Raw genomic sequence first — 26,822 nt, 5'->3', positions numbered from 1 at the left:
CTGAACAAAACTGTGAAAAATGATGACTCATCACAAAACCATAGTTTTTATGGGGGCCGTTTTTAGCCCAAGGAATGTTTTTTTTGTGCAAAACAAATGCTTGCTTTGGATTCAGAATCCCGAAAAACACCTAGTTTGACCCCTCACATGCTACTTAAAGCATATGTATTTTTTGTATTATTTTACTGTAGAAAAGTCTATGAGAGCCCAACTTTTATTGGCTCCCAAAAGTTTCCAAAGACAAATCTGCGATGCCCCTATAGCCAAAAATGTTCTATATGGCATGTTCTAACTGTGTGCCAAATTTCATGCTTCTATCATAAAGTGCACGATTCCATCAAAATGCTGCCCGAAATGCCTGGACTATATGGAAGTATCGCCACTCCAGACAATTAGAAGTCAATGTCCGAATGGCAGCATGTCAGAATGGAGAGCGGCCCCCACAAAGGGCTTGACCGCATGTTGTGGAAACTATAGCGTTCTGCGTTTAATATTAGTTTTTAAAAAGTACTGGTATAGCTGACGGTAAGATGAGGTATTGTATCATGTGTGTTTTGTGAAGTCCATACACTCTGTGGGCTCTATTTTGATTGTCTTAAGTACCAGCTCTTATGCCTTAACTTAACACTTTGCTAGCCGAAATAGAATGGCTGTTGATAGATTAGCCGTGAAATTTCTATTATTGTATTATGATCTGAGACCACCCCTCCTTCTTGGACGGCGCCGTTGTTTTTTCTTTTTTTTCATGATTATCTGGATCTCCATTGGGATAGAGAGGCAGTTTTGGCCAAGGCATCTTCTCTTTAATATTAAGGGGCTCCCCGTGGCTTGCAAAGTGTTAAAGGCCTGTCCATACTGTCTCTGACCACCAAACCTTTTGTCGGAAAAGGTCCGGTTCAACTAGAAAATGACGTCACCCGCATCTTCTGAAAAGCATTATAGTCTAGTAGCCAGCCCATAGAGCCCCATTGTGAACCCGGACATTTTGAGTACCCTAAAGTTTTATGTTAGAAATGTTGAGTATGGGTCCCCAGTATGTAGAAACTGCCGGATGCTAACTTGTATATGTTGAGCATTTTTCATAATTAGCATAATTAGCTTTAATTAGCATAATCACCTATAATAATGGATAATATGTCAAAAACTGATTGGCTGATTTGAACAATATTGGAGTGGTTTTGGGGGTTATTGAGGATGCTGAATCCATTTCTGACATTCAAAATGGCTGTTTTAAACCGGAAATGGCCATATACCAACTTAAATTGGGATGATTTTGATAATGTTTTGTTGATTTTCCAAATGATTAAGTGACTATTTTTGCTAGGCTATTGTGGCAGTCATTGTTCTAATCAATGTTGTGTGGATTGTCTATATTTGGCTTTTGAAATGCAGATAATGTATAAGCATATAAATAACCACATTTATAATTTAATTCATAATCAAAATCAACAAAAAAGTATCAAAATCATCCCAATTTAAGTTGGTATATTGCCATTTACGGTTTAAAGCGGCCATTTTGAATTTAGAAAATGTCAGAAATGGATTCAGCATCTTCAATAACCCCCAAAACCACTCCAATATTGTTCAAATCGTCCTATCAGCTTTTGACATATTATGCATATTGGTTATGCTAATTAACGCTTATTATGCAAATTATGGAAATTGCTCAACATATACAAGTTAGCATCCGGCAGTTTCTACATGCTGGGGACCCATACTCAACATTTCTAACATAAAACTTTAGGGTACTCAAAATGTCCGGGTTCACATTTTGGCTACTAGACTATTACCCCAATTTAGAGTTCGGAAAGCTGCACGTCGGAAAGTCAGAACTCTCAGACTCTCAGGACGGTGGTCGGAGACAGTATGGACAGGCCTTTAAGTTAAGGCATAAGAGCTGGTACTTAAGACAATCAAAATACAGCCCTGTGTGTGCCTCACAACAAATGGAACCACATGGACACATAAGGGTCTATTTGGTTCCATTTGTACACTCTCCGAGTTGTATGGGTCGAACCCTGGGTGTTACACTGGGTTCACGCTTCCGGCCTCCCAGAAATGCGTCAGCCTTACTGCGCACATATAGGGGAAGTAAACTGGAGATGTAGCAAGTCTTGTTCGTTTTTGCCCCGGGAACCACCACTGCACTATAGGGGCCTGCGCCCTGCTGACTCGTACTACATGACGTCGATAAACAGTGTGTCAACCAGTCCAAAGTGCTGATGTCAGCATGTTACCCAATAACCAGGGTGTCAGATGAGGGGTTGTGTTTTCCTTTATATTCACCGTGTGCTGGAGTCTCTACAAACACAACTGGAGTCACTCACTGACACTGAACATAGAAAAAAAAAACTAAAAAAACATGCATATGAAACCATATGGCGGCCTGCTTCTCGTTCTTGTATGGATGCAAACTGGGAACTCAGTCGGAGCACAAGGTAAGACAATGGTCTATCTTTCCTCTAGACCCGAAAAATACCTAAACATGTTTTCTAAATCCTAATGGTTTCCTGTTTCCAGAAGGAAATATTTGAGTTAAAGATATAATATATATAAATATATATATTCAAAGATTTGCAAAAAATCAAATAAAAAAATCAAGATTTTACAAAAAAATTGCACATCTACCAGCTCGCAGTGCGGCACCGAGCTTGTATATCTGCTATTTTTCAATAGTTAAAGCAGGGGTCCTCAAACCTTTTTAGGCTGTGACCCCCAAAATAAACATATTTTAACTGGGGACCCCCAACCTGACAAGTGTTGCGAGGCGTTGTGAGCATGTAAATCGGCTATTTTCACAATGTTCACCTCTTGCTTACTTAATATTTGACAGTTTGGCTAGTTTGGTATTAAAACATTCTTGAAAGACCTTAAATTGTCACTTTAGAAATGTGCAGATACCCTGTATACACTTATAGGCTATTGTGTGTTGGTTTGTTTACATCATTTGGGGACCCCACTTGGAGTCCCGACCCCAAGTTTGAGAACCACTGAATTAAAGCATAAAACAATGGTTAAAGTAATAATGCGTAATAATGTCTGTTTTTGAGTGGCTGTCGAGTGGATGTCACCTTTTAGGAAATTCGGGGGAAAAAAGCTCTTTAATACATTTCATTGGTTCAATATTTACAAAAATCCTACAGACATGCTTAACCACTTTCAGCCTGGCATCGCTGTTTTGGGCTTGTAATTTTAGAATTTAACGTTCAATGTCTTTAACGTCCGTGTTGTGAGCTTGTACAGTATATAAGCTAGTTTTGCCATGTTCGCGCAACATTGCCAATAGGCCTACGATGAAGTATTGGACATTTATTTATTGAAAGGTGAAATTTGGAGACACAAGTCTTCAGCCTGACAGTGACATTTCTGTTTTTTGAGCAGTGCTAGCAGCTCCAATACCTGACTTTGTGTGCATGTCCATGTGTGTAGGCCTATATTTACACCCCTATGTAAATCAAGGATTAGAGGGTGGCATTTTTCCAATCGTATTTCCAGTTGTGATTGTATAAGGCAGAGATCTTCAACAGGGGGTCCGGGACCCTTAGGGGGTCCTCAGAGTTACTACAGGGGGTCCTCCAAATCTTTATGTGATAGAAACTTTTTTATATTAACCATTTGAACCCTAGTGTCCTTATTCTGAGAACTTTAGCCAACAATAGCAGATCTACACGCTCTGTGAGCTTGTAGATCGGCTATCTTCGGCAAAGAGCTTTGGTGTAGAGGGGGAAAAAAAGCAGACTAAGTACAGAGTGAAAGGTCAAGTTTATTAAGCATTGACGGTTCAAGTGGTTAAATATCTGAAAACACAAATTGATATGAATCCAAAATACACTGATGATTGTGCTGTCAAACAATGAAACTATATGGAATCTATGAATAGGTTGTGGGGGTCCCTGCATGCCTCATCTCTCTCTCAGCTAAGGGGTCCTTGGCCTGAAAACATTGAAGACCCCTGGTATAAGATATTTTACCCCCAGCCATGTTGTCTCTGGGTAGAGTTGACCATTTGTCAAGCATCACTTGATCACAATATAGTGGTGGATTTTTTTACTGAAGTAATAGTATCAGAATTCAAAATGTACTTCAATAAAAGTATGAAAGTAGTGGCATCAAAAAGTACTTACAATACCAAAAGGAAAAGTAGAACAAGTAGAAAATGTTTGAAAATGGCAGATCTACACGCTCACAACACATCGCATTTATAGCCTAAGTATAAAATAGGGCTATGTTTTGTATGTTTTATAATTAATAATATAATGTAATATCTGCAAATTAACTAGTAACTTAAGTTTTCAAATTATTGTAGTGGAGTAAATTACAATATTTGGATCCGAGATTTAGTGGAGTAGAAGTAAAAGTACTGAGAACTGGAAATACTCAAGTAAAGTACAAATAAAATTGTACCCAATACAGTACTAATTAAATCTACTTAGTTACTTTACACCACTGACAGTACAGTGTATAACATAAATAGGTTCAGGAACTGTATTTTCTAGTGTGAAGTGTGCACACGGGTGTGATTATTTTGAAACAAACATGGAAATATGAATGAATACACAATGAAACGTGTCTGTTCTCTTCCTATTGTACAGATTGTCAACTCGACTCGTTTCTATCCAGCCAACATTATGACTCCAACTTCGACACAGAAGGTCTGAAGGCCTCGTATCCTCCAGGGTCCACAGTCAGAGTGCCTTGTAACGCTGGCTTCGCGGGCTTCTTCAAACTGCTGTGTTTAGATACAGGATGGGATCGCCAAGGTTCCAAATGTGAACGTAAGATTCAGCCAATTCTACAACAGCTTGTGTGACAATATCGTGAATAATCGCTTTTTGCTTAATGTGTGTTGCTTGTCGTCACCTTCTTAAAGCTATACTGTGTAAGTTGCTCAACTAGTGGTCAGTAGCGTCCGCGTCTTTCGGCCGTTTTTCGCCGCGGACCGGGCCTCACACCCCCGCGTCACCCCCGCGTCTGCCTCCACCTCGCCGAGATCTATCTTTAGAGGGTTCCCTGGTTCCTGTGCGTTCAGGCATTCCGGAGAAACGGAGTGTTTCACCCGAGTATAGATAGAGACACACGGGCGCCTACAAATATGGCCGCCCTATTGTGATAGCTAGCGACCCCACTTCAAGATGCGCTGTGATTGGCCGGCAGTGTATAACCCTCGCTGTGATTGGCCGGTAGTGTATGATGACGTAATTTTTGCGCGAAAACCGGACCCCGGTCAGGATCATAGAAAACATATAAAGAGAAGGCTTCAGAAGCTGAAAATAACGGAGTGGGTGTTCTAAAACTTTAGCGATTTAACAGCTAGGACCATTTTAAGATTTGTTTTATAAAAAAAGTTACATGGTACAACTTTAAAGTAATTACCTATTTAAAAAAAGGAAAACTAAAAAACTGATCCAAAACAAAACTATATGATATTTACACCCATAACGTTTATATAACAATGTTTGAATATTAGCATAAAAATAACACTGTCAGTTACTGTATCTAACATAAGAGGATAACAAATGATTCAAGGACAACATTTTTATTTTACAACAATCTCCCAATGATCTGTTTTTCATTTCCGTTCTTGAAAATATATTTAAAACATATTTTTATACAACTTACTGTATACAACATTATTTCAACAGCTATTTATAGACGCTAATCAAAGCGTGGCCATTTAAAAAAACTTCACTTTTAGATTTGTTGGAAGCAGGGTGAATAAAAGAACAATCAAGCTCTGAAAAAAACCTAATCTAAAAGTTCCATGTATCATAACATCTGAATGTGTTGTTTACGTGCGTTTTGTTTACAGCTAAGTCGTGCGGTCACCCTGGTGATGCAGAGTATGCAGAGTTCCAGCTTGTGGAGGGAGAGGATTTCGTCTTTGGGTCAACGGTTGAGTACACGTGCCAAACAGGGTATGACGACACATTCACTCACGCAGCCATTTACATTCATTGTGAAATTGTCCTCCGTCCTAAACTGGGACAGTGGCGTCAGTTCGGGTATGGCAAAGATGAGAATACCATTCTGTCAAGAAGTGTGGAGAATATAATTATAATACCTTGTTAAAGTGACCATTGTAAAATGTTGCATTTTGTAGTTATTGCGACCGTAGGTCGCATTTACTACCAAAACCTCCACCGGCTGTCTGTCAGTCTGTCCGTCATGTCACACTTTTCCCCAACTCATATCTCCGCCACCGTTGCCCCAAGACATGCCAAACTTTGCACACACACTCCTTGCCTGCCAATCCACAACCTCCACCTCTCACGTCATACGGGCAGCCATAGTTACACCTGGAATGTTGAATCTCCATATATGGAGATAACCTACGCATCAGAGCCTGCTACGCATCACACAAAGTCTGACCTCACCAGCCCATACTTGGGCATGGAAGACTTATATCTCCATATACAGAGATGGCCATATATGGAGATACGATGACATCACAGAGTCCACAGCTGATGATGTGGCGTGATGTCATACAATACACAAACAAGCCCTATATAAAGGGGCAATTCTCACCAGGGAAGAGAGCATTCCCCACTAGCTGAGTATCTTAAGATGGTTGGATGTGATGATAAGCTATAAGCTTAGTTGATCCTGGCGATAAGGTCTGAGTCGAGGAATGCTCTCTTCCCTGGTGAGAATTGCCCCTTTATATAGGGCTTGTTTGTGTATTGTATGACATCACGCCACATCATCAGCTGTGGACTCTGTGATGTCATCGTATCTCCATATATGGCCATCTCCGTATATGGAGATATAAGTCGTCCATGCCCAAGTATGGGCTGGTGAGGTCAGACTTTGTGTGATGCGTAGGTTATCTCCATATATGGAGATTCAACATTCCAGGTGTAACTATGGCTGCCCGTATGACGTGAGAGGTGGAGGTTGTGATATTTGTGGAGATAAGCGACGGTCGCTTATCTCCCGATTAGGGAGTCTTACTGGTTTTACTGTAATTTAACAACAACATAATAACCAGCACAGATAGACAAAGAGACATTTGTGGATTTATATTTTAAAGTAATTATATATATATATATATATATATATATATATATATATATATATATATATATATATATATATATATATAGTGACGAGAACAGTTGAAAAAGACACAAAATCGTAGTACTTAAAGTTTCTATAGTGGATTGCAATTTTAAAGCACCTTTCTAAGCATATTGCAAACTCAAAGAACTTACAATGGTCCATTCATTCATTCAAACATTAGGAACTACTTATCAACGCAGTGCCAAAAGAATATACACATATATATACATAAGTGTCTGCACCAAGACAATAATAATAATTATGCTTAGCCTACATACTTAAAAAGTGCAGAGCCCAAAACAAAAAGTGTCCAAAATTGTGCATGTTGGCTCACGGGAAACATACACACCAGTGGGTCTCTAAGTGTGGTCCAGGGACCCCTCATGGTTCCTTGGATGGGTTCCAAATGGCCCCTTACGTACACACATTCATTCATTTATTCATTCATTCATTCATTCATTCATTCACTCACTCATTCACTCATTCATTCATTCACTCATTCATTCATTCATTCATTCATTCATTCATTCACTCACTCATTCATTCATTCATTCATTCCAGCTACCAGATGGTCAGCAGGACCAATAGACGGCGCTGCACGGCCAGTGGATGGGATGGATTCCTCCCTGTCTGTGAGGGTAAGATCTCATGTGTTCACTCGTTGGCCAAACTGTCAAATAACACACGTTTAGTCAGGAACAACAAGCATGTCAAAGTAGATTTAACCATTTATTGCATAAATGGAATACAGTTAATGTAGGCGTTAAAGGGCTCCGCGTGTCACCGCGGGTGAAAAGAAGCGTTTTGGACTCCTCATGCATAGAAGGAAGCATGAGATCAGTCCGTTGCTCTCCCCAGGTTGGCAGAGGGAGTGTAACGCCCAGGATTACATAATTGACATTATAAAAATCGTGGGATTAAAACAAAAACAAAAGAAAGAATACACAGAAAGACCTAAATTAGGTGTTCATTGGTCATGACAGTTTTTTTTCCCTTCCTTTTTGTTAAATTCTTTCCCTCCAGCGATACACTGCCCAGCGATACACGTAGAAGACAACATGCAAGTAACTGGAGAGAACCTGGAGGCTAGCTATGGCCACGTGCTCCAGTTCAGATGCAAGCAGAATCACTTGGAAGTGAAAGGCCCAAAACAGATCTACTGCAATGAAAATGGACAGTGGAGTGCTCAACCTCCAACATGCAACGGTACTGTAGACAGTAGACAAATGATTATAATAATAACAAACCAATGTTTTTGACAGAAAATATTACCGGGAACACATTATTACACATTACCTGGGACGTGCAGAGAATGTTAGAGAGGCAGGGGCTGACATTTCTAAAAGGGCCTTTTGGTGAAAATATCGAAAATAGCAGACCTCCCAGCTTGTGACGCGTTGTGAGCTTGGAGGTCGTCTATTTTCGCTGCTTGATACCACACTGAACTAAGCATAAACAAGTAAATACTGGAGATGTGGCGTAATGGCATGGATTTCTACACAGAAAGGGCGATTCTTTCAACATAAGAGTTCGGAAAAGGCAATTCTCTTGAATGCTGCCTTCAGGTACGGCATGCATGGAAAGAGGGCATTTGCATTTCTTTCACCATAATTAAAACTGCATTCATAGTCTGGAGTAGGCACGTTTTACAGGGCAGGGGCTCAAGCTCCCTTTGATGTCTATGTGTGCATGTGCCTGCACTTTAACCGCTATTTTATGCTTTAGCTATTTATATAGACATTTGTGCAAGTCTTTGAATATTTTGACATGATTCTATGAATGTTCTCAACCTTTTTCATGTCAAGGACCCCCAAAATTACATGTATTTGGCCGCGGACCCACCAGTCTCAAAACATTTTTTTCCAGGGACCCCCAGAAGCCGAGATTTGAGTTACAGAAGTGTGCTTTGAAAAATAATATATATTCAAAGATTTGCACATGTTTTCACGATTCTTCAAAAATAGCAGATCTATAAGCTTGCAGCGCGGCACTTGCTGCCGCGCTGTGAGCTTGTAGATCTGCTATTTTTCAAAAGCTAAAGAATTAAATAATTCCAGATCTTAATCTGTTAATAACACTTAATTAATCTGTTAATAACACTTACACTTACTGCTTTACTCATACTTTTTTGTTTACAGTGAAATCATGTGGTCACCCGGGTAATGTTACGCTTGCAGAAGTCAGACTTACAAAAGGGGAGGATTATGTTCTTGACTCCGAAGTTCAGTACACGTGTCAAACAGGGTAAGATGACACGTATAAGTCTGACGTCATTTGTGTCTACATCTCTTCATTTAGACATAATTAGTCTTTTGTCCCCTTGGCGGCCTGAAAAGACCAATTATTTGATTACAAATGTTGAGACTGGACTTTGTCTTTAAATATATATAAAAAAACATGATTCTGTCTGTTTTAAATAGCTTGTATAGATGATTATACAGCAGGTAGTCAGGCTCTCAAAGAAACATGGGCTCTCAATGAAAAACAGGCTCTCCAACAGTGCAGTTAATGAGCACTACTGCAGTGTCTCATCAAACAAAGATTTCAGCTGTGCGTTCTCCCTCTCCCCACACTATGCTAGGTGGCTCTAGCTAGCAGTTTTCATGTGAAGTTCAGCGACATATTAGCTAAATGTGGCATTAAACCAATTACAAGTTCCTATCGAATATCTTAAATACAATGAAATGAAGTTGACGTGTTTTTTTCTTTCTTTTTTCTTTGTTTTCTTCTTTTTTTTAAGTGCAACAGTTGTATAATCGCAATATTACACTCGAGGGTCTGCCTTATCACGGTTATTTGGCACTTCAGCCCTGCCTACGGAACTCACCTTCGGCTCGTTCCTGCAGCACGGCTGGTGTGAAAATGTTTATAAATGGCAGTGGTACGGCCACTTGTACATGCATGTTTAAAATAGAAGCATGAATATATTAATCTATTATTTTGATATATATATATATATATATATATTGTAGCCCCACCCCCACCCTACGAGGTGCTCCATCTCCTCCATCCCCCCATCAGTTTGGGGGTCCCTGGCCTGAAAGCGTTGAAGACCCAATCAATTCCCAACAGATCCCCAAACCTGTTGTTTTGGGAAGCACTGGTTTCAGTTCATTCCATCTCCTGTGTGGGTTGGCTGAGACATATTGGCGAGATATATAGTCTTCACCCCGCAACGTTATTGCGCGCCAAGAACAGCTGATATACAAGCTCACTACCATGTCGCGGAAGCGACCGCTGTGAGCTTGTAGGTCTGCTATTCTTGGCCGTTCTCTGCACACAACACTGTATGTGTATTTGTGTATTGTATGTGTATTTCATTTGACTTGTTATAATGAAGACATGACCGTTGACATAAATGTTTTATTCTTATTCATCTTAGCTACGAAGTGGACCGTGGGTCCAGTAAACGCCGGTGCACGCTTAATGGATGGGATGGTGCTGCTCCAGTATGTCAGCGTAAGCACATGCACACATGCACGCACATACACACACACATGCACGCATGCACATGTAGCGGAGTGACTCACTGCCTCAGCCTGATGGCCTCAAAAGTCTAGTATCTCCCTCAGTCCATAGGAATATTCCTTTGGACTGGTGGTTAAGATGTTCGACTTCAGCACGGGAGACCCGGGTTTGAATCCAGGGTGTTGCTCACACGCAATCACAGATATCAGTTCTCCTAGGGTCAAAAGGGGCATCTGTGAAACACTTTATGATTAATCCAGCTTCTATCACTATAAAAAACAAACAAAAAGTCATTCCTCGCTGACATGAGCCTTCATCAATGTCTGCATGCACACATTTTCTGCTTTCCAAATATAAAAGGACTCAAGGAGCTAATAGCTTTTGAATTCAAGCTTCGATTTCCCTCAAACTTGGTATGTGCCATCATTGTGTAGCCTAGATGCTACCAGAATTCTGTGGCAATAATCCTTTCAGGGTTGCTTAAAAAACACTCGGAACTCCTCCAACAGTTTGAATAAATTGACATGTTCTATGTCTTGTCTAAACGTGATCTCAGTTGTACTGATGTATTGAGCTTGGACCTTTTGTGTTGCCCCTTGTGGCTATGTTTTAAACATATTTACTGCTAATATAAAGAAGATGGACACTGGCACTCCTTACATTTGGACCTCCCATGCATAATAGTTGGTCTTAAGTATCTAGCTCTGGTAGAGATGTTAACAAATCGGTATACATTATCTCTGGACCTTTCTAGTATTCAACTCTTAGGTGCTGTACTGTACTGATCACATCACTGGCTGACAGGCTGGCTTCAGCTGCATTTACAGTATGACCTCCTGTCCTCTTGCTATGATGTGTTCTCTCTATTCTAATGTTTATCTCTCTTGTCTCTGTCTGTCTCTCTGTCTCTGGTCTCAACTCTGTTGTGTGTTTGAACATGGCAGCTTGTTCCAGTAAACTTGGTATAGATTATCGGCTGAGGTACGTGTTGGACGACCAGCTGACGGCCTCCAGTGTGTATAGTAGATCCTACCCTGCCTACGATGCCCGACTGGGCAATGGTAACTCCTGGTTCCCTGCTGAAGACAATCAGCGTCAGTGGCTGAAGGTAAGGAAAGATGGAGCCTGTGGAGAACAGTAGACCTACAGTACAACAATGTTGTGAAAGAATATCTACTAAAGGTTTTGGGGGGAAAGAGAAAGAAATTAGTTGCGTTTCCATAAACGTATTCGAAAATAGGAAGCAAATTATCAGAAATGCGCATTAAGACAAAGCGAATTTAGCCTGTTTCCATTTGCGTAGTGCTCCCTACCTCCTTGCCCCCACCGTTGTGTTTAGGGTCCTTGGGAAACGCCAGGTCGCAGAAGAGCGACACAAACAAACAACACATAAACAGAGACTGAACGTGATACTGAGACAGTTTGTTATAAGTTTAGCTTGAACAAATCTTCGTTTTAAGTTCTGTCGGAGGTTTTCTTTGCACAACAAAAAGTAAAGAGCTACAGCTGAGCTGGCACGTTGTGAAAACGGGAGGAATTTAAACACAGAGTTCAGACGGTTTGTTTTGTGGGCTAAAGCTAATACAATGGACCAGAACGTCATCATGTATTCGCATTTATTGGCTGACCCGTTTCCATTCACTAATGTGCATTTAGTTTATTTGATAAAGCCTCAAAATCCACCTCCTCCAAGTGGATAAAAGTTTTTGCAGATAATGAAAGTTTATGGCTTTATGGAAACGCAACTATTGTCTCATGTCACAGTTAGATTTGTCATTTGTAATAGCTGTAAAACTTTACTGTATAGTATACTATTACTACTACTACTACTACTACTAAGGGTAATAATAATAATAATAATAATAATACGCACTCAAGGACTTACTTACAGTAGGTTACAATCTGACAAGATGTTAACTCATTTGCCGCGATCCCCGTAGCGCCCGTAAATATTCCGCTGTACGGCCCTGCCATGCCCGTAGAGCCCGCAAATGTGCTTTTAAATTATGTAATGCTAAATTACACTCTTCCCCAGCCCCTGACAAATTTTGAGCGTTCTATCTTAAAGGGAAACAAAAATATCACACATCAAAGTTAGTGTGTTTGAAAACAAGAGTGTAATAAATGTATAAATCTCAATAAAAGTGTATAATTCTCCCCATAATCCACAGTGAAGGAACGGTGGTGGCATTCCGCACGCACCGCTGCAGCCTGGCTGGCACCAGGCACCACAATGCGTTTTTTTTTTTTTTTTTTTCCCGCATCCTCACTCCAAAATGCAGCCATGCCATTCACACACCCCCCCCATTCCTACACCATCTATGGAATTGGAAGTGAATGTCTCTGAATGGCAGCATGTCAGAATGGAGAAGCCCCCCCAAGCGGAGGCTATAGCAGTAGCCTACTAGCTACAACAGTGCGGCTCGATCTAACTACTAGAGAGTAGAGACCATTATGAATAAATCAAACACAATCCCGTGACATTTTCACTTGAAAAGCCCTGAACTGGGCCAATACAATACAGAGCTGTATTGTAGCAGAACTGTCTCCACAACAAAATAGGAGCGACAAAGTATGTCAACAGCAAGCAGGGATGTCACAAGGGGGGGAAAAGAACGTGGGGCTGAGTTACTAGGGCCCAAGGTGGAAGGGCCTTTGATATTTTATACTTTTGCGATTGAAAAATAGCAGATCTACAAGCTCACAGCGCGGCACCGAGTGCTGCGCTGCAAGCTTGTAGATCTGCTATTTTGCTTTAAATCAAAACCAACACAGTCACAACTATAAATCTACGTACCGCGCTTCCTTCAGACTTGGAATATCCACCGATTTCGGGGTCCCGGGGTGGCAAAAGAGGCCAATGGACTTGTTTTCCGACTCCCGAGGCCAACCTCTGTGGAGTGAGTCCTTATCCCTCCGGTCGAGATGATAATGGACGAGCGAGATTTCCATCTTGTCCCCCCATCTTGCAGCAATCGCGTCGGTAAAAATAAATCCTCGTGTCGTCTTGTGTCCATATAATCCCAAGGATATGTCGCGTCCTTTGTATAACGAGCTGTCTGTAACATACATGGATCCCAGGCCAGTAACAGTGAGGCCGAATATGAGGAAGAAGCGCAACGATCGTTCCATTTGCTGTAGATTTCTTTTTTTACTTTCATCCTCCTAACTTTGTGCTGAGTGCTGTTTCGGTAGCAGCCAGGGCAAGTACCCGTGGAAAACTTGTAGCTGTAGGCTGTGGTGGAATCCTGGCTAATCAGCAGTGATCCGTTCTGAAGCCCGCCTACTGTATCCGGTTTTGTACAAACTCACATACATGTAAGAAACGTTTCCGTATCCGATATAGACCCAGACCGGATCAGCAACGGCTTTGATTGATTGATTGATTGGCCTATGGCGATGGAGGTTTATTGGCATGAGAGAACGAAACACATAGGAAACGTTTACGTAGTTCTCGCCAAGCAAGTGTCACAATAAAATAAAAACAGTTGAAAATGGGTAACATAATATACAGTTAGAGGGGGTACCATTCCCCCCTCCTTTTACTGCTATATAGGCATTATATATATGCTTATATATATATATATATATATATATATATATATATATATATATATATATATATATATATAGCCTATAAGCATATATATATATATATATATAAATACTGTGTGTGTGTGTGTGTGTGTGTGTGTGTGTGTATATATATATATATATATATATATATATATTATATATAATGCCTATATAGCGTTTATGTACGTGTGTGTATAGCCTACAGTATAGTGTGTGTGTGTGTGTGTGTGTGTGTGTGTGTGTGTGTGTGTGTGTGTGTGTGTGTGTGTGTGCGCGTGCGAGGAGGTATTGCAGACCATCGTGGGCCAGTCGGAGTCCAATATAAAAAGCGTATTTCTCTTTGTGTGAAGTAAGACGCCCTAAGGGCAAGAGGTGGCCTATTACAGCACTATTACACAATTCCAGTTATACACAATTACACTTATTACACTAGTACACTCATCTGCTAAGTGCCTGAAGCCATAAATACATATATCAAGTGCATTATGTGCTTGAAAACAAAAAACCTAAATAACTCCCTTTCATTAGATTTTTAAGCTCGGAAAATCAAAAAACAAGGGTTTTGAAATGGCTCTAACTATAGAATGGTACATTGTAAATACAAAATTATATTTTTTTGGTGAAACTAGAGCTTGTCCTCTTTCATTTTCATTACTGTATGACATTGTCGTGCAAATACAGAATTTAGGAAAAATGTAAATATAAAAAAAATATATCATTGTACAAAATGGCAGAAAAGCCATACAGTACAATGTTAAAATGGCAGCAAATGAGTTAAACTGGAGAAATATAGACTATATGCTAAATAAAATAATTTGTGTTTGTACACAGGTGGACCTGAAGCATCCCAGGACTATCACAGGCATCATCACCCAGGGAGCCTGGGGGCGCACAAAATCATATTATGTGAAAACCTTCAAAGTGTCCCACAGTAATGACGGACGATCCTGGACCGCCATCAAAAATGACAGCGGCTCAGTGGTCAGTTCATCTGAACTATCTTGCTCATTGGTCACTGAATTATGGATCTAGTTCAGTTCTAGGAAAAACCCGTTGTGATTGGCCAGTAGTCGCTGTGATTGACAGTTCTCCTTTTTGCAACTATGCCTAAACCTAACCTTAACCCTAACCTCAGTAAGACTATGCCTAAATCTAACCTTAACTCTAACCTCAGTATGACTATGCCTAAACCTAACCTTAAAGTCTGTTTTGTAAAGCGTCTTTGGGTTCATGAAAGGCACATTATTATAATTTTTGTATTATTAGAGACTAGAGCCGTTTATCTTCCTGGCAAGTTAAAATACTGAAATAGAAGTCAGTGTTCTTGCATCAATAACAAAAAAGCAATGAAAGTGCCAAACCTGCCTGAATGGCATGTTTCTGAACTCCAGGGCCCTCCTCTGAAACACTCCTCTGAAAATGGTGCTTAATAGCCTAATTAACAACCATTATTCAACATTTAATCGCCAGTTTACCTTCTTTTTAAGTACTGGCAAAAAGGTTATCAGAGTAAATGTAATCCAAGTATGTCCTTTTTGTTTTCACAATAGTATTTTCTTTCAGTCAGGACAGTTTTCCAACAATCGCGGTCACCAGTGCTTTTGTAATGGCCGGTAGAGAAGGTCGTGTTTTAAACATGAAGGTGATTTAAAAGTTAGATTTAGAGAAAAATGCATATTTGTGCTAGCCTAGTTCCAGACCCTGAATCGCTAGCCACACCCCTTTAAATTTTTATATTGGCGATTCAGGGGTCTAGAATTTCTCTCATTGAAGAGGCCTTCTTCGTTCGAAAATCTGTACGGCGAATCAGCGTCGTGAATCAGTGTCTTGTGATCAGCGTGGGTGGGGGTTTCCCAGAACACGTGCGTTTCCAAGTAAACCAGCGTACCGCACCGTGCATCACGTCGCGGTAAAATGCGGTACATTGCGGTAAAATGCGATTGTATCGATCTCGCTATGAAACACCAGTAGTGCTCCTATTCTGCCTGTTTCTTTGGTTAGCAAGTAGCACTAGCAAGCAACAGGCTAGCCACTAACCAGCCACACATAACAACACTACGTTCATCTGCTTTGCTACTGTTGCGTTGAACCAATCGCAGAAGGCTGCCTCTTTGGCAACGCCCATCCTTGAAATTGCCTAAGATGAGACCAAGTTCAGACTGAATAATGGAGTGAAACGAAATGTCAATTCAGGCTCAGTGTCAGGCTATATTTGTGCAGCAGCGTTACACTGATGAGGGAGACAGACTTCCCAGTCACGTGATCTCGCACTGCATTTCGGGAAATGGAGTAGCTACAGATTAATATAGTTTACTGTACAATGCGGCAAGCGCGTCAATGGGCACAGGGAGACATCAAAGAGTTTGGCTTGTTGACACGTCGTGGACCTCCTGTGAGTTGTGCAAACAGGTCGGGATTCTCATTTTATCCAATTAGTAGAGAGAACACATAGCACGTAGCACATAGAATACACAATAAAGTATAAAGAAGTGAAATTAACTAGAAGTGATGACACAAATAAATGAGCAGACACATTTCAAGCTGGAACACTATAAAAAAGGGTTAGGGTTAGGGTTAACCCGCCTGGGGAACCACAGTTCCCAGTTTCTCATACGAATCCAGGCCTGTTTAATAAGACTGGTCAAAGTGTCCTTGAGCAAGACACCTAACTGCTCCTCACCCCTTGTGGGCAGCGATCAGCTTGGTTTGAGCTGAAATAGACAGGACAAAACCTGTAAAAACCTGATTAACACAATAACTGCCGCTTACTATGAAGGGTTAACTTTTCTTTGACGCCGCGCAGATCCTCCCATTGGCACACGCTGTTATTGTGAAAGGCCTGGCTGGAATGTGTGTACACACACGGAATGGTGAATGACATCAACGATTACGTCATCTAGTCACATGACATGTGTCATGTGACAGTGTGTCATGGCGGCTGGCAGCCGAGCCTTGTTAGTGCTGTTTAGGGATGTGCTTTGGGATTAAAAGTCTTTTTTGGAGTAAATGAAGTCTCTTTATGGGCCTCTCCATTGACTTAACATGGAGGAGCTTCACTTCGCGTGCACGCCCAACGTGCATTTTAAACAAATCGCGGACATTACCGATGCGGCCGCGACCGGAGCTACATACTGTAAGTATTAATACATTTACTGTAAATACAGTAAGATTGACGGTGAGCGCTGTCAATGGCGTCATGTAGTCACCGATTTGAATGACGGTGAGGACTGTCAAGGGCAGCAGAACAGTTAAAGGGTGCACCAAACTTTTCTCAATTGATTCCTATGTATTTTTTTGAAGCGGTGAAAGCCACTTCAAAGGAGTGGCTTTGTGTGTCCTGTACATGTCCATATATGGTCATTCCAGTCCAGAATGAACAGGCTTTGTCTGTCCCGTACATGTCCCGTGCATCCAGAATTGAGGATTGGTCAAGCTTCACATGACAATTTGGCCCTCCAGATAAAAATCATTCATTCATTCAGAATTCATAAAAATATAGAACTAAAGCACATAGAAAGTATGGATCTAGAGCACAGAATGTATAGATCTAGAACACATATTTCATAGCTCTAGAACACATAGAATAAAAATTCACCGCTTCACTTCGAACCGAGGTTTGATTTTTTTACCTGTAGAATCCATTTCTGCAATATACATTTTTATATTGTGCATAATTATTGAGATAATTGGTAAACCCTTTTATACATTTTTGATTAATTCTTTCCCGTTCTTTCTGCCCATGTGTCAAATTATTTGTAACATGGGTGGAAATGACAGGACAAACCCTATTTAAAAAATGATAAAAGGGTTTACCAAACTTTTCTCTGTTGATTCTTATGTATTTTTCCTGTAGAATCCATTTCTGCAATATACATGTTTGTATTGTGCCTCATTAAGTGTGCCTGCCATGCAATGCAATGGCAAAACACTTATTGTAATCCGCCATACTTAATTAATTAATTAATGATAATAATAATAATGATCCCACAAATTTCGGCGCGTAATAACTGCCGCACGATTTACGCCACCGCCGCAATATATACATCAAAACATGCGGCTCGGGGGCGCCCGCTGGCCTGGTGGTCAAGGCGCATACCACATACTAGGCTATGATGCCTGCTGGCGTCGCCGGTTCGATTCCCGATCCGGACGACCTTTGCCACATGTCATTCCCCATCTCTCTCCCCATTTCCTGTCAGTCTACTGTCCTATCAATAAAGGCATAAAAAGCCCAAAAACAAATCTTAAAAAAAAAAAAAAACGTCCCGGCTCGGCCGGGAATGGTGTGCTATTTCTTTTCTTTCCGATACGCGTAACCATGGCGACGTAATTCGCAAAAAACGACGCCCAAAAACCCCATTGACTTAGAATGGGGGAAATTTCGGCACGTAATAACTGCCGCACGATTTACGCCACCGCCGCAATATATATATATATATATATATATATCAAAATGTGCGGCTCGGCCGGGAATGGTGTGCTATTACTTTTCTTTCCGATCCGCGTTACCATGGCAACGTAATTCTTAAAAAACTACACGCAAAAACCCCCATTGACTTTGAATGGGGGTTGGGGGACTCTGAAAAAAAAAAGAAACTCTGCCATACTTTCGCCTAGCAACGTGATTTAAACTTTAAAATGCACACACAACTTTGGTATTTTTCCGGCCAATAGGGATGAGCTGTAATTGATTAAGCCCCGCCCCCTCTTTATTCCTATTGGCTGGGCTTTAAACAGCCACTACTCCAGTTCACAGCATGGTACCATCTTGAAACTTGGTGTCTGGACTTAAACGGCCAATAGGGACTTAATACTTAAGCCCCGCCCCCCATTAAGCCCCGCCCCTATCTTCATATTGGCTGAGCTTTCAACAGCTATATCTCCAGTTTGCAGCATAGTACCGTCTCGAAACTCGCTGTGTGTACTTACATGGCCAATAGGAATTATCTGTAATTGCTTAAGCCCCGCCCCTCTGCCTTCCTATTGGCTGGGCTTTAAACAGTCATGTCTCCACTTCCCAACACGTTACTGGTCTCAAACTCAACCGCTAATGCTAATGATAAAAATGCTAATGTTAAAAATTCTAATAATGATCTTAATGTTAATGCAAAAATGCTAATGCTAACACCAACTGCTATACAAGGTTGCACACACTTTGCGAGCTGCAGGCACACTTAAAATTTCTTAGAAATGTTCTTTTGTAGTTAATGAGTTAATTAGCATATTTGACATATAAGCGGAAATAACAGGAAAACCTATAACAATTTGATAAAAGGGTTTAACAGACTTCTCAGTTGATCCTTATGTATTTTCTCCTGTACAATCCATTTCTGCTACATACATTTTTGTATTTTGCATATTTAATGAGATAATTCACATATTTGACACATGGGCTTTAATAATTATTGTATAATAAATATGTGTATGGATAATTTGACAGTAGGCAGACAAAATTCTGTCTTTAGGCCACAGAATATTTACATTTGATCAAAATGAATGTATTTGTATTAGGGCTGGGATGCGATAAAACAATTTAATCGAATTAATTACAGGCTCTGTGAAAAATGTATCGCATTTTAATCGCACATCGATATTTGACCTGAGAAGCATTTTTTTTTCAAGTAAAACACATTTTGTTGTACGAGTGAATCAATGAGTGAGTTTTTTAAATCTAAATTTCGCATCCACTGGGCCAAGCAAAGCGCTTTGATCGGCTACTTCTCCCTTTGCGTTTGTTGTCTCTTCTTGGTTGGTGCATCGCTATGATCGGTATGCCCGAAACTGAAGCTCATTTGGTGCAAAAACTAAGTGTGATTAAAATGCATTATTTTTTTTAATCGCGTTAATTTTCTGTAATTAATGAATCGCAATTAGTTAAAGTCCCAGCCTTAATTAAGTGTGCCTGCCATGCAATGCAATGGCAAAACACTTATTGTAATCCGCCATACTTAAGTCAGTAAGTCGGTAATGTTCTTGCAAATTTCGGCACGTAATAACTGCCGAATGATTTACGCCACCGCCGCAATATATACATCAAAACGTGCGGCTCGGCCGGGAATGGTGTGCTATTACTTTTCTTTCCGATCCGCGTTACCATTGCGACGTAATTCGCAAAAAACGACGCCCAAAAAACCCATTGACTTAGAATGGGGGAAATTTCGCCACGTAATAACTGCCGCACGATTTACGCCACCCCCGCAATATATACATCAAAATGTGCGGCTCGGCCGGGAATGGTGTGCTATTACTTTTCTTTCCGATCCGCGTTACCATGGCAACGTAATTCGCAAAAAACTACGCGCAAAAACCCCCATTGACTTTGAATGGGGGACTCCGAAAAAAAACCAGAAACTTTGGCGCCACATAACTTAGCGAGCTGCAGGCACACTTAAAATTTCTTAGAAATTTTCTTTTCTAGTTTTTATATCCATTTAAGTTTTTTGCACCCCCCTAGTGGAGGACCCCCGCCACTGCAGCGCACATAAAATGCTGTAACTCGGGGCCGGTACCCACGTGTCTGCCTCGGCGGTGGGAGACAGCCCTGCGTAGATACCCACCAACGGCCGACCCCCGCCACTGCAGCCCACTAAAAAGCCTGTAACTCAGCCCCCCAGCGACCGAGGTGACCTGACAGTCGCTTATCTCCCGATTAGGGAGTCTTACTGGTTAAAAGTCATCTGAGTAATCGCTCTCTCTGTCTGATGCATCTGGATCACTGCTGAGTACAAGCTCAGTGTCACGCTCTGTGGAAGAAGGCATTTCTGAAGTATAAGATTCATTTTCAGAGGATGTAGAATCTTTTGTTTTCCGCCTCTTTTTAGCAGGCTGACTCTCTTTGGTTTCCTTCTTTGACTTTCCAGGCTCTCATCGTTGCTCTCATCATCAGCTTCTATGATGAGAGCAACAAACCTGCTAAAAAGACAATTGATAAAAGGGTTTATCAAACTTCTCTCAGGTGATACTAATGTAATTCTTCTTGTAGAATCCATTTCTGCAAAGTATATTGTTATATTGTGCATAAAGTAGATAATTAGCATAATTAGTCAAATATGCTAATTATCTCATTAATTATGCACAATATAAAAATGTATATTGCAGAAATGGATTCTACAGGAAAAAATACATGGGAATCAATTGAGAAAAGTTTGGTGCACCCTTTAATCAGGTTTTTACACGTTTTGCCCTGTCTAAAACCGAATTTCAACATGGGAGCAAGCTGGTAATTTCTATTATTAGTGGCCAAGGCCACGAAGTGGCAAAAGGCCACTCATTGATATTGGACTTCATCATTATTCCGCCACTTTTGCTCTAGCGGCTAGACCGTGCAGTCGCTTTTCACGAAACTTGGCAGTATGGCAGAGGACTATGCCAAACGGCTAAAACGCGAAGCTCGCAACAATCGGCCAAAGGGTGGCGCTGTAGGAAGCCTTCGAAAGTGCAAACTTTGAACTGGTGTAGCTCATGCCCTGTTTCAGGTACAGCAATGAAACCTTATACACTTATGCGTCTCCTCATGCCGAACAACTTTTACGCTCTGACTTTTGACCTCTGACCTTTACCTCTCCCACAATTTTGAATTATATTAAAAACAGTCAAAATCTATCTCCTCCTGGGATTTTCGCGTAACGTGCGCGAAACTTTTTTTACATGAACTTTGGACCAACACGGTCATCGCACAGCAGCCGGATTTTCTTTAAAGCGAAACATTATTTTTTAATAATTCACTGTATAATGCAGTTTCATGCAAATTATTCTTCTGCCTCTAAATCATACATGCAAAGTGACACGTTCATGGCATTTGGCAAATATGTAGAGGGTTAGTCCAAATATCACTGAAAGCAATCTTACTCCAATTGGCCAAAGGGGGGCGCTATACGAAGCGTTTGAAAACTCAAACTTTAAAGGGGCATAAGTCATGCCTCGTTTCGTTTGAAGACATGCAACTTGGTTACACGCGTGCCTTGACTCAAGCGGAAGCCATCCGTGTCTTTGTTAAGTTAAACCCGCTTTTATTCTGGAACTTTCGCGTCACGTGCACGGAACTTTTTTTACATGAACTTTGGACCAATATCTAAAGATCTGTCAGATCGGATTTTTTAAAAATTTAAACATGCTTTTTTAATAATTCAATTAATATTGCAAGTTTTATGCAAATTATTATTCTGCCTCTAAAACATACATGCAAAGTAAAATTTTCATGATGAACTACTGTAGAGGGTTAGTCCAAATATCACTGAAACCAATCTTACCCCAATTGGCCAAAGGGGGGGCGCTATATCATTTTGAAAGTAGGCGTCAAGTACATTACATGAAACTTTTTCTTTTTAAAAAAAAAATGACAGGTCCATTATGTGTGACTGCCGTAGTGTAGTGGTTAGTGCCTGTGCCTGGTATACGGTTGGTTGTCAGTTCAAACCCCACTTCGGGTTGAATTGATGTTAACATCCTGGATGCGCATGGCATGTGCATATGTCAAACTCTTTAATGTTGGCATGTCTGATCTAACTCCAGATCAAGTTCATGTTTAAAATGAGCCCCACAACTACTGTAGATTTACATGAAACTTTTTCTTTTTTCTTTTCTTTAAAAAAAAAAATGACAGGTCCATTATTTGTGACTGCCGTAGTGTAGTGGTCAGTGCCTGTGCCTGGTGTACGGATGGTTGTCAGTTCAAATCCTACATCGGGTTGAGTTGATGTTAACATCCTGGATGCCCATGGCATATGTCAAACTCTTTAATGTTGACACGTCTGATCTAACTCCAGATCACGTTCATGTTTAAAATGAGCCCCACAACTACTGTAGAGGGTAAGTCCAAATATCACTGAAACCAATCTTACCCCAATTGGCCAAAGGGGGGCGCTATATCATTTTGAAAGAAGGCGTCAAGTACATTACATGGAACTTTTCTTTTTTCTTTTCTTTTTTTTTTTAAATGACAGGTCCATTATGTGTGACTGCAGTAGTGTAGTGGTCAGTGCCTGTGCCTGGTATACGGATGGTTGGCAGTTCAAACCCCACGTCGGGTTGAGTTGATGTTAACATCCTGGATGCCCATAGCATGTGCCTATGTCAAACTCTTTAATGTTGACACGTCTGATCTAACTCCAGTTCATGTTTAAAATGAGCCCTTCTCTACCAGCCGTTTTTTTTCCTGTTCTGAGTAAAAGAAAATATGATCACTCGAAAATGTCAGAAATACTCAGATTACATTGATTTCACCCCAAGCCTCCAAAATATAAAAAAGAAATCAATAAAATCAAGGCACTCAGCCTACATAGAACTTTTTTTTTTAAACAAACATGGTTAACAGATCCTGTGGCTGCCTAGTGTAGTGGTCAGGGCATATGCCTTTCATGCAGAAAGTCGTTGGATCGAATCCCGCTTGGGGTTTATATAAGCATAATATCATGACATTTGGTAGACTTTACAGTTTGGTTCCTTGAACAATGTCTGATATGGAGCCTTCCTATAAATGTCCCCCAACCCCCTTTGATGCGTATTTTAATATCCGCCATTACTAAATAATGTATTTTGCATCATAAATCCTGAAACAAGCATTATAATACAAACTGTCATGTCTACACCTATGTTGTGATTTTCAAGGATTGCAATGATATCATGTACCAGCTCCAGTGGCCTAGTGGTTTGAGTGTCTGCCCTGAGACTAGGAGATCCGGGTTCAAACCCGGGGTCGCGTTATACCAAAGATTCTAAAAAATGGAACCCAGTGCCTCCCTGCTTGAAACTCAGCATCAAGGGTTGGATTGGGGGTAACTCCCTGCGACATACTAGCGTCATGTCCAGGGGGTGTACTTGTACATCAAGCTGCCTTACGCTACAGAAACAGGAGATAGGCTCCTGCCCTATGAGATTCATAGCCTGGCCGATTCATATCGTCTTCATAGCTCAGCAAGGCTTACTATGTACATCATCAAACTGTCCAGGTGCATAGTATCACAGTTTTTTTTTATGTCTGTTGCATATAGGCCTACTGTCTTTTGCATACATGTTGTGTAGAGGCCAATTTGTGCTTTTACCTATAACCACCGATTAGTGTAAAACTTTGTATGCACACTTCCCAGAAGCCAAGGAAAAACCTGTGCCCTGCATTTTTCACATCTGCCATGTATAGCGCCACCAGAAGGCCGACTTACAGTATGTAAAACACATTCTTCGATATTACTCCTTCAGATTTTATCCGAAAATCACACAAATCAGTACACAGTATCTCTACAGTGATGTAATCATGACAGATTTGTCAGATATCATATTCTATCTAATTGGCTAACATTGAATTCCAAGGTTTGCAGGATTGCTCCTTTTTGAACAAAATGTCTCAAATCATGAACGTAGCCTGCTATGTGTGTGAGATTTTGCACACACATTCCCACTAGGCCAAGGAACAGATGCCACCCTTCTCACATTGGCCTGTTATAGCGCCACCAGCGGGTCAACTTTAGCAAAACCCATTTTTGGAACAAAATGCCTCAAATCCCGCATGCAGCGTACGATTGCCGTGAAAGGCCCAAGAACGCGTGGTCACTTTGGCCTATTATAGAGTAACCACTAGGCCAAAAAAAACCTACCTGACCTGCCGGAGTCCTGTTCGGAAGAACACTGCTTCTAGTTTTTCTTTGATGTCTTCTTTGCTTTCCCTTGATGCCTTTTTGCTTTCCTGCTTTTTATGCCTTGGCCACTTTATCGCTGCTTGCAGCTATATTTATTATTATTATTAACATGTGCTGCCATTTTATTTATCGTCATTCTGGCTCCAGATATTCACTGGTAACCATGACTACTGGACCAACAAACGAAACCCGTTTGAGTCGCCCATCACCAGCCGCTATGTGCGTGTGAATCCATTGACGTGGAACAACGGAATCACCCTGAGGATAGAGCTGCTGGGCTGTGATGATTAAACCCCAAACCCTATATCCCTTCTTACACCCCTCCTCTCTCTCTCTCTCACCTCCTCCATGTTCCACCATCTCCTTCCTTCTCCAGTCCCACCATCACCTTCTTCGTCTTGGCACAAGGGGGCAGCGAATTGCATTATAGTGTTATTATTGCATATTAATAACATATTTAGTGAGTCACTGATATAGATCATTATAATGCCCTTCCCACTTACGTTAGTGGCAGGGGCCTATTTTACAGGGGGCCCCAGGCGAGCAGATGGGGATAAGCTTTCAACATATCCCCCTCAGCTTCCTCGTGACTAATGACATAGGGCAGATTCACACCAGGATGTTTTACTGCGATTAAAACGAATCCTTGAACGCAATGTCTGAAAGTGCGCTTTGTTTGGGCTGATGTGATGGCACATTATCTTGTGGAACAAACAAATTCTAATCCATAAAAAAAATCATGGTCTCGCTTTGCTTGAAGCACAACAGAGTGTGAATGCAATCTGGGTCAAATACAGAAAATGCACCAAAAACATGTGGCATTGTGGGTTGAAGAATTTGTGTTTCTCCCAAATATGAGCAGAGGAGGACCACTGTGAATAATTTCTCAGCCCCATGGCACTGTGGCATCAACGTTAAACAATTAAACATTAATGTTTCGGGATCGAATCCCACTCATAACACTTTTTATTTATCTTCCCTTTTGGTAAGAAGTTCTAAGAACAGTCTACGATGAGTGCTGTGAGTGGTATTCGATCCTGAGGTGCTGGGATTGTTGGGCTAATGTTTAACGTTGACGTCACAGTGCCGTTTGAAACACCTGTATTTGGTGTGATTCCTTGCGGGTTTGAAGTGCAGTGTAAACGCAAACGCACAAAATTAAAAATGCAAGAATGTTGCAACTTCACTCCCCCAATCGCACTGAGTCTACCGAATCTGCCCTTACACAGCCCTGGCTATGCGACCCAGCCTGTCTGGCAGAGATATTATTGCTGCTTCAGAGGAGCCAATAATAAATTGTATTATATACTTGTATATAAGATGCTCTGTAACAATAAAACATTGAACGTTGAATCTCTTGTACAGTGCATGTATGATGATGTTTGGACATGGATGCCACATTGTTATTAGACTCAATGTCTTGTTTTCAGATTACCTCACAGGGGAAAGGGTTTCTCTACCTTCATGATGAACTGTTATGTTTGCTCAATTGATTATTGCCACAGACTGACAGAGGAGAAAGACAAACAAACCTTTACAGGAAAACTCAGTTTGTTTAGGCACTCAAAACATAAACGTATCAAAACATTACAGTACAGTACAATAGGCTCTGCATGGATACTTCTGAACTTGTGGGCCACATTACACATTACAAAAATGTAAAGGGGTCACGGGCCAGTTGATAAAATGACATTACTTGTCATTACTTCTCTTTTATTTGCTTTATTTCCACATTGTGGCTTGGAATTCCATTTATATACTGTCAATGACACAATTTGTAATCAGTAATCAGTAAATCAGTAATTTGCCTTTTTTTTCCTTTTTAATAATTCTGTGCAATTAGCATATTCCACACAAACACTAAAACAAACTAATGTACATTTGTCTGCTATTTGTCTGCATTGTTGTCCATCTGTCTGCCTGCTATCAAGTGGGATAACCTTAAAGATAGCTGAGCACATCTCTTTCAATTGCTTCACTATGTTATTTATGACTTGGCCCACATTCAACACCAAATGGCTTTTTACAGAAAATAGATAGTTATGGCTAAGGGAAATAAAATCAAATCAAACAATCTACTTAAAATAA

General features: G+C 40.7%; 1 protein-coding gene across 1 annotated transcript; it reads left to right on the top strand.

Moving 5' to 3' along the window:
• Nucleotides 1-2,278: 2,278 nt before the first annotated feature.
• Nucleotides 2,279-26,087, top strand: LOC308294173 (complement factor H-like). Its single transcript, XM_080736897.1, has 10 exons — nt 2,279-2,438; nt 4,593-4,775; nt 5,810-5,915; nt 7,621-7,697; nt 8,083-8,265; nt 9,198-9,303; nt 10,442-10,518; nt 11,472-11,635; nt 14,935-15,084; nt 24,882-26,087. Exons 1-10 carry the CDS (start codon nt 2,363-2,365, stop codon nt 25,023-25,025), a joined length of 1,266 nt encoding a protein of 421 aa, XP_080593023.1. The 5' UTR covers nt 2,279-2,362; the 3' UTR covers nt 25,026-26,087.
• The last annotated feature ends 735 nt before the right edge of the window (nt 26,088-26,822 follow it).

This window comes from Nannobrachium achirus, assembly GCF_963921795.1.
Source record: "Nannobrachium achirus genome assembly, chromosome: 2".
NCBI classification, from domain to species: Eukaryota; Metazoa; Chordata; class Actinopteri; order Myctophiformes; family Myctophidae; genus Nannobrachium; species Nannobrachium achirus.
Note: the sequence above shows the minus strand (reverse complement) of the source record. Positions and strands in the feature narration are given on the sequence as shown.